We start from the raw sequence: 13,159 nt of genomic DNA on the forward strand, positions 1-13,159 counted from the left end.
TTGTCTCCAGACAGTACAGTAAGTGAGGTTTTGCAAACCCAGGCAAGTCACGGGGGTTACAGATAGTGCGACATGAACCCAAGATCCTTGTTGAGACCGTCCTCATGTGTGCGGAACTTGGCTATCAGTCTCTGCTCAGCGACTCTGCGCTGTCGTGTGTCGTGAAGGCCGCCTTGGAGAATGCTTACCCGAAGGTCAGAGGCCGAATGCCCATGACCACTGAAGTGTTCGCCAACAGGAAGGGAACAGTCTTGCCTGGTGACTGTCGAGCGATGTTCATTCATCCGTTGTCGTAGCGTCTGCATGGTCTCCCCAATGTACCATGCTTCGGGACGTCCTTTCTTGCAACGTATCAGGTAGACAATGTTGGCCGAGTTGCAAGAGTATTTACCGTGTACCTGGTGGATGGTATTCTCACTTGTGATGATGGTATCCGTGTCGATGATCCGGCACGTCTTGCAGAGGTTGCTGTGGCAGGGTTGTGTGGTGTTGTGGTCACTGTTCTCCTGAAGGCTGGGTAGTTTGCTGCGAACAATGGTCTGTTTGAGGTTGCGTGGTTGTCTGAAAGCAAGAAGTGGGGGTGTGGGGATGGCCCTGGCGAGATGTTCATCTTCATCAATGATATGTTGAAGACTCCGGAGAAGATGTCGATGGCAAGACTGTTCCCTTCCTGTTGGCAAACACTTCAGTGGTCATGGGCATTCGGCCTCTGACCTTCGGGTAAGCATGCTCCAAGGCGGCCTTCACGACACACGACAGCGCAGAGTCGCTGAGCAGAGACTGATAGCCAAGTTCCGCACACATGAGGACGTAAGAACATAAGAAATGGGAGCAGGAGTAGGCCATCTAGCCCTTCGAGCCTGCCCCGCCATTCAATAAGGTCACGGCTGATCTGTCGTGGCTCAGTTCCACTTTCCCGCCCTTTCCCCATAACCCTTAATCCCCTTGCCTATCAAAAACCTATCAACCCGCGTCTTAAATATACTTAGCGAGGCAGCCTCCACCACTTCAACGGGCAGAGAATTCCAGAGATTCACCACCCTTTGAGTGAAGAAGTTCCTCCTCGACTCCGTTCTAAACTGCCCCCCACTTCTCTTGAGGCTGTGCCCCCTAGTCCGACTGTCCTTTCTGAGCGGCAAGTGCCTCTCCACCTCTATCCTATCCATCCCATTCATCATCTTATATGTCTCAATGAAATCTCCCCGCATTCTTCTAAACTCTAACGAGTACAAGCCTAGTTTATTCAGCCTCTCCTCACAGTTCAACCCCCTCAACTCCGGTCTCAACAAGGATCTTGGGTTCATGTCACACTATCTGTAACCCCCGTGACTTGCCTGCGTTTGCAAAACCTCACCTACTGTACTGTCTGGAGACAATACACATCTCTTTAACCGGTGATCAGTGCTCCTTCCACTCACATTGTCAGCCACTTTAAGACTTGAACAGCAGGTTAGGTGTAAAGATTTGCATTCTAATCAGTAATCTGTAAACTGTCTGTGCTTCATATGCTCTGTCTGAGGCCAGAACTCTCCATTCACCTGACGAAGGGGCTAACCCCAAAAGCTAGTGAGTGTACTATCAAATAAATCGGTTGGACTTAAACCTGGTGTTGTCAGACTTTTTACTGTGTTTACCCCAGTCCAACGCCGGCACATCCACATCATGACCATCCTTTCAGCCAGTGCATTGTGAATTGTAACTCACTACACTGAAAACAGAATCTCATCTCCCGTTTGGCTCTTTTGCCAATTATCTTAAATTCCTATCCTTTGATTGCCTATGCTTATGCCAGTCAGTAGAGCAGTGTCTCATTGTTTACCTGGCTATCGTTATATTAAAGCTGATTTTCTGCTAACATGGAGCTAAAAATCAACCCAGCAATATCAGAATAATGAGTTTGCAAAAAAAATTGTTCCAAAAAGAACTGTAATTTCTTACGGTACAATTACATCGATAAATCACAAACTTCACCTTTATTGCTCTTACATCACCTAAACTCCCAGAAGCGAATTGTAGCCATGAAATTCACCACCACCAAGCCACAATCTTATAAAGTTAGGTGTTTGCAAAGACTTAATGACCCTTTACGACACTACTTAATATAACTGTAGGTGAAATACAGGTTGTAATTCAATACTTCATGTGTAGAGAATAATATACAATGGATATTTACCATGGTTACATTGATCAGAAGGTCTGGGACAGGTTAGTTATGCATAATTAAACTATGTGCTTAGCTGTATTGCAGTCAGGGTGCTCTGCCTCTGCAATCAGTCACTGAATTATATCAGCTTGCTGTACCTATATATCTTATGTACAGCTGTAATCCCACAGCTCAAACTGGATGAATGCCACTCCATTGTTAAGATGCTTTTAGTTCTTTCTAGGATAATTACTAATAATTTGATATTGCTGCCTCGTCAATCGACCATTCCTATTAAAGTATAAATTGTGTACATACCCACTTGTGCTTGTTTCCATCGGAACGCCTCTGAAATGTTTGAACAATTACTTTTGAAAACCATTTGGCTCTGGTTTGATTCCATATTACAGGAAGTGAATTAAGCTGCATTAGCAACTTCCTGGAGGGATTGCAGTCTGCTTTAACAGAATGAAGTCCTTAAAGTTATCCAATGACTCTTGTTGCAACGCACATGGTAGCAATATGCTGCCTCCATGCATTCAATGAAGTAAACACACCAAACGGCAACAGGTTTTTATCTGTATTGAAATTATCGGGGATTGCTCTCTACCCTTCACCCCTCCAAAAAGTAAATATATTTTATGAGTTCAATTTCAAGTTAGTATCTCCACTGTGGAGCTGACAATCATAGAATCCCAATGCAGAAGGCGGCTATTCGGCCCACTGACTCTGCACCGACAATAATCCCACCCAGGCCCCATCCCCATAAATTAACTCCACAAATATCTCTAACCTTCACATCCCGGGACACTAAGGGGCAATTTAGCATGGCCAATCAACCTAACCCATACATCTTTGGACTGTAAGATGAAACTTGAGCACCTGGAGGAAACCCATGCAGACACAGGGAGAGCATGCAAACTCCACACAGTTATCCAAGGCTGGGATTGAGCTCAGGTCCCTGACACTGTGAGGCAGCAGTGCTACCCACTGTGCCACCGTGTCAATCAAAATAAGCCTTCAAACTGCTGACTCCAGTAAGAACAAAATCAGCTGTGTGCAAACCAGCAGAGGTGATTAAGCTGGCTTGGTCATCCAAAAGAGCTCTATTTTGAAGGGGGAAGTGCTCGATTGTCCCTTTGCAAACAAAGGACATGAAGATTTAAATGACTTTGACATGCATCATATAAAATGGATGCTGGGGGTGGGGGGATGGAGGAATATCAAGAATTATTGCTTTTACTGATGGATTAGTTATAAAAATCTTTCACTCATAATTGTTCTCAGGTGAACTCCTAACTGTACATTTGAGGCGCATGTTACACAGAAATGTTGAAGATAGCAGCAGGAGGCTATTTGGCCCTTCGAGCCTGCTCTGCATATGTTAAAATTATGACTGATCATCCAACTCAATAGCCTAATCCTGCTTTTTCCCTATAACTTTGATCCCATTTGCCCCAAGTGCTGTATCCAGCCACCTGGGATGTTCCAGGTGGGAAGGAGAAAAGTAGTAACATATAGGAGTGAAAGAGGATAAAGATGTTGATACCTTATGCATATCATCATAGACAAGTTGGTGAGCGAATCTCGGACATGGCTCCTCTTCTTGAAGACTCTTGCTCAGATTATCTTTTAAAGACTGATCATTTTTGTAAACACAGGACCTATGCCAGAGGGAAAAAACATGCCATTATAGATACATCGGAGCAAGGAAACCCATTGAGCTCCAGGTGATCTAACTCCACGTATTTGTTTTTGCCTTGTGTCCCTTAATCCTTCGGCTAACGAAAGTCTATGCATCCCTCATTCACAATTAATTATGCTTGCATCAATTGCCACCTGCTCTTTGCTGTGACACCTTAATCAAATTTCAAATTCAAATACAGCACAAATTCTCTGCACTTTACCAAAAATTTCAATTAAGTTAGTTGAACGCTATTTGCTTTTAACAAATCCATACGGGTTTTCCTTAATTAATCCACACATCCAAATGTTAATTTTGTCCTAATAGCTTGTAAACTTGTATCAAAACAGACACTGACCTTCTAAAAATTATAGGAAATGAAACATTTCAGAAAGGAATGCTGTAGGCATTTTTTAGATGGCAATCATAACCCCCAATGAAAACAAATAAAAAATAAGCCTTGTAAATGTAAAGTGTTGGAAACACACAGCCTATCTTGCAGTATCTGCTGAGTATTGCCAGCATTTACATTTCCAGCAGCCTCGGTATTCAGCCTTTCCAAAAATAAGTCTTACTGTTTTCAAGCACAAGATCTTATTGGCATGCAAAGTGAGATTCAAATGCATCAGGAAGTACCACAAAATGCGTAACACAAAGCCGCATTGATGAGAATTGCTCATCATTGAAGAATTCTCACTACACATAGAGTCATAGAGATTTAGAGCATGGAAACAGGCCCTTTGGCCCAACTTGTCTATGCTGCCCTTTTCTTTAAAACCCCTAAGGTAGTCCCAATTGCCCGCATTTGGCCCATTTGTTGTTGACAAAAGTCGTAGGTAGGAGGATTGGAATGAGGCACTCACTGAGTGTTAAAATGGGCAGCGTGGGCTTGTAGGGCCTAAGGGCCTGTTTCCTGTACCGTGTTGTTCTTTGTTCTTTATCCCTCTTTCTCCATCTTACTCATGCCTCCACTACTAGCTCTGGCAGCTTGTTCCAGACACTCATTACCCTGTATGTGAAAAAATTGCCCCTCTGGACCCTTTTGCATCTCTCCCCTCTCACTTTAAACCATGCCCCCTAGCTTTTGACTCCACTACCTTTGGGAAAAGATATTGACTATCTAGCTGATCAGCGCCCTTCATGATTTTATGGAACTCTATAAGATCACCCCTCACCTTCTACACTCCAAAGAAAAAAGTCCCAGTCTACCCAGCCTCTCCTTTTAGCTCAAACCATCAAGTCCCAGTAGCATCCTAGTAAATCTTTTTCTACACTCTTACTAGTTTAATAATAACTTTTCTATAATAGGGTGACCAGAACTGTATACAGTATTCCAAGTGTGGCCTTACCAATGTCTTGCACAACTTCAACAAGACATCCCAACCTCTGTATTCAATGTTCTGGCCAATGAAACCAAGCATGCTGAATGCCGCCTTCACCATTCTGTCCACCTGTGACTCCACTTCCAAGAAGCTATGACTTCTTTGTTCTGTAACTCTCCTCAGTGCCCTACCATTAACTGAGAGTCCTGCCCTGGTTCAATCTACCAAATGCATCACCTTGCATTTATTCAAATTAAACTCCTTCTGCCATTCGTCAGCCCACTGGCCTAATTGATCAAGATCCCGTTGCAATCCGAGATAGCCTTCTTCGCTGTCCACAATGCCACTGATCTTGGTGTCATCTGCAAACTTACTAACCATGCCTCCTATATTCTCATCCAAATCATTAATATAAATGACAAATAATAATGGACCCAGCAACGATCCCTGAGGCACAGTGCTGGTCTCAGGTCTCCAGTTTGAAAAACAACCCTCTGCAACTTCTGTCACCAAGATGTAGAGATGCCAGCGTTGGACTGGGGTAAACACAGTAAGAAGTCTCACAACACCAGGTTAAAGTCCAACAGGTTTATTTGTTGGCAAAAGCCACTGGCTTTCGAAGCACTGCTTCTTCATTGGGTGAGTGGGATTTCAGTTCACAAACAGGGCATATAAAAACACAAAGTCAATTTACAAAATAATGGTTGGAATGTGAGTCTTTACAGGTAATCAAGTCTTAGAGGCACAGACAATGTGAGTGGAGAGAGGGTTAAGCCCAGGTTAAAGAGACGTGTATTGTCTCCAGCCAGGACAGTTAATGAAATATTGCAAGCCCAGGCAAGTCGTGGGGGTTACTGATAGTGTGACATGAACCCAAGATCCCCGTTGAGGCCGTCCTCGTGCGTGCGGAACTTGGCTATCAGTCTCTGCTCAGCGATTCTGTGCTGTCGTGCGTCACAAAGGCCACCTTAGAGAACAGTTACCTGAAGTTCAGAGGCCGAAAGCCCGTGACCACTGAAGTGTTCCCCAACAGGAAGAGAACACTCTTGCCTGGTGATTGTCGAGCGGTGTTCATTCATCCGTTGACGACAACAGGTCAATGAACACCGCTCCACAATCACCAGGCAAGAGTGTTCTCTTCCTGTTGGGGAACACTTCAGCGGTCACAGGCATTCAGCCTCTGATCTTCGGGTAAGCATTCTCCAAGGCGGCCTTCACATCACACGACAGCACAGAATCGCTGAGCAGAGACCGATAGCCAAGTTCCGCACACAAGGACTGCCTCAACTGGGATCTTGGGTTCATGTCACACTATCTGTAACCCCCATGACTTGTCTGGACTTGCAAAATCTTGCTAACTGTCCTGGCTGGAGACAATACGCATCTCTTTAACCTGTGCTTAACCCTCTCTCCACTCACATTGTCTGTCCCTTTAAGACTTGATTACCTGTAAAGACTCACATTCCGACCATTATTTTGTAAATTGAGTTTGTATCTTTATATGCCCTGGTTGTGAACTGAAATCCCACTCACCAAATGAAGAAGCAGCGCTTCAAAAGCTAGTGGCTTTTGCTACCAAATAAACCTGTTAGACTTTAACCTGGTGTTGTGAGACTTATTCTGTCATCAAGCCAATTTTATATCCGTTTAGCTATCTCACCCCGGATCCCGTGATTTAACCTTATGCAACAACCTACCATGCGGTACCTTGCCAAAGACGTTGCTAAAGTCCATGTAGACAACATCAACTGCACGGCCCTCATCTACCTTCTTGGTTACCTCTTCAAAAAACAATCAAATTTGAGACACATGATACTCCACTCACAAAGCCATGAGCACAAAATACACCAGAGACAAAATTAACAGTCACTTGGACAAATGTTGATTAATCAAGGGAAACCAGCATGAATTTCTTTCAGGAAAATAGTGTTTTAGCTCACTTGCCTGAGTTTTATGAAGATGTAACAAAGAATTGATGAGAGTAGTGCGATTGATGAGGTGTACAAGGGCTTCCAAACAGAGTTGGTAAGAGTGCAACATAATAGGCTCGCCAGCAAAGTTGAAATCCATAAAATAAAAGAAACAGTAGCAGGGTACAAAAATGGCTGAGTGACAGGGAACAGACAGCAGCAGAGAATGGTCGTTTCTCCAATTGGAGGAAGGAATACAATCCCAAGATGTTAGTACCAAGACCAACACTTTTCTGGATATATATTAATAACCTAGACAAATTTCAAAAGACACACATGACGCACAACTTGGAAGTATTGTGAACTGTGAGAAGGATAACGATGGACTTCCAAAAGGATTTTTGACAGACTGATGGTACGAATAGACATGTGGTGCAAATGAAATTTAAAGCAGCGAAGTGTGAAGTGATACATTTTGATAGGAAGAGCGAGGAGAGGCAATACAAAATAAAGGGGCTGTAGGAAGGGAGAGAACTGTGCTCAAATTCTTGTTGATGGCAGGGTAGATTGAGTAAGTAGTTAAAAAAGGCTTTATAAATAGGTATACAGTACAAACAAAAAGATCATAATACATCAGATTGATGTGTCCAATTCTGGGATCACGTTTTAGAAAAGATATGCAGGCTTTACAAAAGATGCAGAATAGATCTATGAGAATGGTTCCAGTGATGAGGGATTTCATTTATGTGGATAGATTGTGGAAACGGGAGTGTTCTCCTTATCAAAGGCCAGAAAGATTGAGTGTGCAACATTGAGGGATCTGAGTAGAGGTAGGGAGAAACTGTTCTCATTGGTGGAATAGTTGGGCACCAATGGATGCCAATTTAAGGTGATTGGCAAAAGAAGCAACGACAACACAAGGAGCAAATCTATACATAGCAAGTAGTTAGGACATGAAATGTATTGAAAAGTGTGGTTTGCTAAAGGGGAACTGTAAAAGCATCTGAAGACACAAAACAATTGCAGGGCTACACAGAAAGGGTGAGAGTGGAACCAGCCAAGATCATCTTATACAGGATCATATACTGGGTACAAAATGGGCCAAACAGCCTCCTTCTATCCTGCAATCATTCTATGATATACAAGTTATGCATTTTGAAGTAGTTTGGGATTCTGGAGCGATCCACATTACCAGTAATTACACAAAATAATTAAACAGAATTTGTTACATCCTCAAAAGTCAAGATCACAGCAAAGACTGCTACATAATTTTTAGCTGGAGTTGCCAGCCAAATACCCAATGTAATCTCAAATGTAGGGATCAGGAATATTAAAATATACTTCAACTCGGAAGACTGTAATTCACTTCGGTGGTTTAAATGCCACTAACCAGGGCACAGTGCCTATTTATCCCAATGCACTGCATCAACGCTTGATAGAAACAAAATATTTATGGCATACAAGGCCATTCAGTCCATCATTTCAGTGCCAGCCAATAAATGATTCAGAGCCAAATCCCATTTTGCAGCTCTTGGTCCATAGTCCTCTAGATTATGGCACTACAAGTGAATGTCTAAGTACAGACTGAGCTAATGATACTCACACCCAGTGAATAAATAAAAATAAACAGCATCAAGGTTTCAGCCTCTACCACTATTTTAGGCATTGAGTTTCAGCTCAGAGTGGGTGGGGCATTTCCTATTTGCTATAGTTGTCACTCTTACTGATACTGTGAAGGGAGACACGAAACAGGCACTGAACACACATTCCTGAGTAGGTACAATACCTCTACACTAATACTAAAGATCACCCTTCATTTTTCTTGTACAGCATATTTGTGGAATAAACTGAAGCCATCTCAAACATTAAACACAGGAAAAAAAGGACAGGTTAGATGGTCAGGTCATACAACACCTATTCAAGCCTCCAAGTTTGTAAATCCAAACTAATTTGTTGTCACTGATTAAATGGTGCTTTCCCATCGTCATGGTGGAACAAGCACAAGAATGTACTTGAGAGCAAAGAAAGGGCAGGCAAGATTCACATCAGCTATTCCCGGGGAGGTAAGTCAATGAGGATAATAGGACAGTCAAACTTCTCGTGCCGAATCCAATCTTAAGAGATCACAACTGCTCGCATCTTTGGAAGCTGACAAGAAGAAGTTCATGTACCCAAATGTAAGTAGTAAAAAAACTGAAATTAAAAATCCAAAGTCGTGCAAATGCAGTTTTCATCTCTTAGAGTATAGGAGAACTGGCACAGCTACGATGGGCTGAATAGCTCCTCCTGTGCTGCATCTATGATAACATTTATAGACTCTTCACATTTCCAAAATACAAGTGCTGTGAACAACAAAGCAAAAAAAAAAGCGTCTGTGATTGTTGAGCAGCCCAAAACTACCAGGGGAGTCCAAAAACGGAAATCACTTGTGGTTAGTACTTTGGGTAATCGTTTGCTTTCGAACTTACCAGTTATTCCGGGCAATGTCATAAATCCAAAAAGAATTCCGAACATTCTCTTCCCGCTTGTCCTTATCTTTACTGAGACCCGAGAGGACATGAATCTCATTTAGTTCTGGGTCAATTGTAGCCCTCTGAGTGAAACCTGTCATTGGGACTGAAGAGTGCAACAACTTAGAAAATGACTTATTTCAAACTAAATATTTAGACAAATTGTAAAACATTTTCAAGGACACCATTTTTGGATGGTATCTAAAACCTATGCCCACCTTGCAGTTAACTCAAAATCAAGTGAAAACATTAACACCTGACTAAAAGATTCCCAATTTTCAGCTTTCACTCTGTAATCAAGTGAAAATAAGCAAAAAAAAACTATTTTCACATCTGACATGCTGGACAATACCAATCAGCTCAATTTTCCAAGGCAAAATCCTACAGTGCCAAGTTTAGATCCAAACTACAGCTCACATTTTTTCCCTCGGGCTGTTGAGTAATAGAGAAAGATAGGACTAGGGTGCTGGCACATTTTGGAGAAAGCAGGTGGCTCTAACGTGTATGCCTATGCGAGAGATTGCAAGACAAAATGACTGTAAGGCAAGGACAGCATGCTTGAGCGAGCATCAAGTAGCCCCTCCCTTTGTCGTTTTAAATGCTGTCCATTTCAAATCTCTTCTGGTCTGAGGAAGCGTCAATACCCGAGAAGGCCAACTAGTTTGTGCTCCAACACCCAATGATGCCTGATGCACTGAGTTTTTCCAGTGGTTTCTGTTGCGCTCATGCATCAATCATTTAACAAAAAAGTCTTTATATCTTTTTGAACTCATATGACAAATGAAAATCGTAATGGCTTAAGCATGATAAAATAGAAAAATAAATCATTGTGATAAAAATCTACAGTACTCATTAGGTTGCCAAATACATTTTTGAAAAATGTTGGGATTTCTAATGAGGCATCGACAGTATTTACAATGTTGTGCTGCATGTTGAAATCTAATTATTTTACAGTGAAATGAAGAGCAGCTGAGGAGACATCCATTTTTGACACTTCATAATACCTTTCATGAAATGAAATTTCAAAGCTTCTTATTGAAGTATTCGGACAAGACAACATCTCTGTTCTTTAGATCCTGTGTTACTTTGGGACAGCATCAATGATTTTTGTTTATTGGAAAGATTTCCCAGTTAGAATTTTGTTGAGAAGTATTTACAACTAATTGAATTTGTTGAAATTATGATGCAGTGGGGCCAATTAAACCACAGCAATGATCACAAGGCAAAGATCAATCAACAAATACCAAACCAAAGCAATGATGATTAAATTGTATGGTTCTCTGGTAAAAACAGTTCTTCTGTAAAAGCACAATGATAATGTAGCAAATAGCCCTGATAGTGAGCCTTAGCAAAAGACAGAGTTTTGAATTTAAAAAAATGACGATGATACTGGGCTTTTAGAAGAAAGCAAAACTCCTGAAATCACATACAGCATTTGTATAAACCCTGTATACCATGATTGAGAAAGAGAAAAGGATAGATTTTTCTCAGTGGATGAGCTAACAGCACTCCTCATCTAGGTGAATACGTGATTTAACATACAATTCAGAAGCATTGCATAAAATTCTTCCCCACTGCGAATTTAGATATCCGACAATTGCAAAGATATGTCCCACCCTTAAACTTCCAAAGCTGTTAGAAAAATTGTTTATTCAATGTAGAATCCATAGGTCCTTCTCTTTCTTTCTAGTTCTTCTCCCCTCCCTTTGCATTGGGGGGAAGTCCATTTCAAGTCTGAAAGTTTTAGATGTAGATTGGCAATACAGAAGGTTCAGGATTCCCCAAGTGATTACACGAGTACTGGTATTTAACCAGTTAATCAGAATGCTTTACTAGCACAAATACCCATTAGGGTACTGACTTAGGGCAGCAAAGTGTGATGCTGAATGGTAGATCTACCCTTCTACATCCTATTAATGAGCCAAGGTTACTGAATGGTCATCAATACCACCTACTGATGGAACAAACATGATAGGGCAAATCATTCAAGAGGCAAAGGGCTCAAATAATCTTTCATTAGTCTGACTCATGTGTAGGATTACCAAGATCATTCACTCGATATCCTGGGGCCTATCTGACTTGAAAAATAACTAACTTACATATACTCCCCCATCCCATCCAGTATAATCCCTAGATGGTTAACAGAGAACCACAGGAGTCACATCCAACATATCTTCTAATTTTTTTTGTAGTGTGCAGCATCCTTTAAATTTTTTTTGTGTGGCTGCTTAGAGCAGATTTATTGAGAGACAAGCACAGGAATTTTCAAGTTGCTGCATGGCTGGACAGTTTAGAGGGAACATTGACCACAGGTTTTAGCCCTAAGGCAGATGCCAACCACTTGAGTAGCATTGCAAGTAGCATGCTTCACCATAAAACATGCAGCTGCATTGCCACTACATCAGTGAAAAACATATGCATATGCAACAGAATCAGAACCCAAGATTTTAAAAGTTTAAAGACAGATGGAACCACAGGGGTCAGTTGAGCTCAGCTGGCTGGACAGCTGGTGAGTGACAATGTGGAGATGCCAGCATTGGACTGGGGTAAACACAGTAAGAAGTCTCACAACACCAGGTTAAAGTCCAACAAGTTTAATTGATAGTAAACCCACAAGCTTTTGGAATGCTATTCCTTCGTCAGATGAATGGAAAGCTGCTTAGTGATGCAGAGTAATGCCAACTGCGCAGTTTCCGTACCGGGTGGGGTTATTAATGAAGGCCCTGCTTTCTCAACCTTGCCCCTCACCCAAGGGGAGGTGATCCTCAGATTAAATCATTGCAAGTCAAGCTCTCCCCTTCAAAGGGAAGAGCAGCCTATGGTCATCGGGGCTATGGCAACATTACCTTTAAAACTAGGAATTCGATAGACAAAAAAAACTATCACCTTATATAACACAGGAGAAACAAACAAAATGCACAACTAGGACAGCAAAATCAGGCTCAAAGGGAAGCCAGTACAAGAACTAATTGCTCAGAAACTGCCAAATAACAGCTTCCATGTGTTTCGACAATGCCAAGTTTGTATCCCCAATCGAATCTTATTAAATATCCATCTACTACCGGAGCTGCTAATGAGAACTTTACCAAAAGCAGCACTGAATGCTGGCTTCCTGCTCTTGTAGCTATCACTCGTGGTCTCTTGCTAAAATTCTTATCATCTGATCTACACTGTCTGCGGTAGAAGCAGACTCAATAGTCAAAAGGGAATTGGTGAAACTGACATCAAGTATTGGATGGGTTTCAGTTATTTTTTCTAGATAAACATTGGGAAAACCAGAGCCATCACCCTTAACCCACCAAATACAAATTCTGTAGGCCAACTCTTTCCATGACATTGTCTCACTAGAGTGGCAAGGTAGCACAGAGGTTAGTACTGCTGCATCACAGCGGCCAGGGACCTGGGTTCAATTCCCAGCTTGGGTCGCTGTCTGTGTGGAGCTTGCACTTTCTGAAAGACATGTTGGTTAGGTACCAGCCTTCATTAATAACCCCAGCCAGTATGGGAACTGCGCCATTTTAACTGTTCAGACTGAACAGGCACCAGAATGTGGTGACTAGGGAATTCTTGCAGTAACTTCATTACAGTGT

General features: G+C 42.0%; 1 protein-coding gene across 2 annotated transcripts in view; it reads right to left on the reverse strand.

Moving 5' to 3' along the window:
- mkln1 (muskelin 1, intracellular mediator containing kelch motifs) overlaps positions 1-13,159 on the reverse strand; it is a 148,250-nt gene that overhangs the window by 20,486 nt on the left and 114,605 nt on the right. For both annotated transcript variants that reach the window (XM_080207657.1, XM_080207656.1), the window contains exons 13-14: positions 9,528-9,675; positions 3,693-3,807 (exon numbers count right to left, since the gene is read on the reverse strand). In XM_080207657.1, coding sequence (XP_080063783.1) covers positions 3,693-3,807; positions 9,528-9,675 — 263 coding nt within the window. The remainder of the gene's footprint in view (positions 1-3,692; positions 3,808-9,527; positions 9,676-13,159) is intronic.

This window comes from Carcharhinus amblyrhynchos, chromosome 19, assembly GCF_965287045.1.
Source record: "Carcharhinus amblyrhynchos chromosome 19, sCarAmb.v2.hapA, whole genome shotgun sequence".
Classification (NCBI taxonomy): domain Eukaryota; kingdom Metazoa; phylum Chordata; class Chondrichthyes; order Carcharhiniformes; family Carcharhinidae; genus Carcharhinus; species Carcharhinus amblyrhynchos.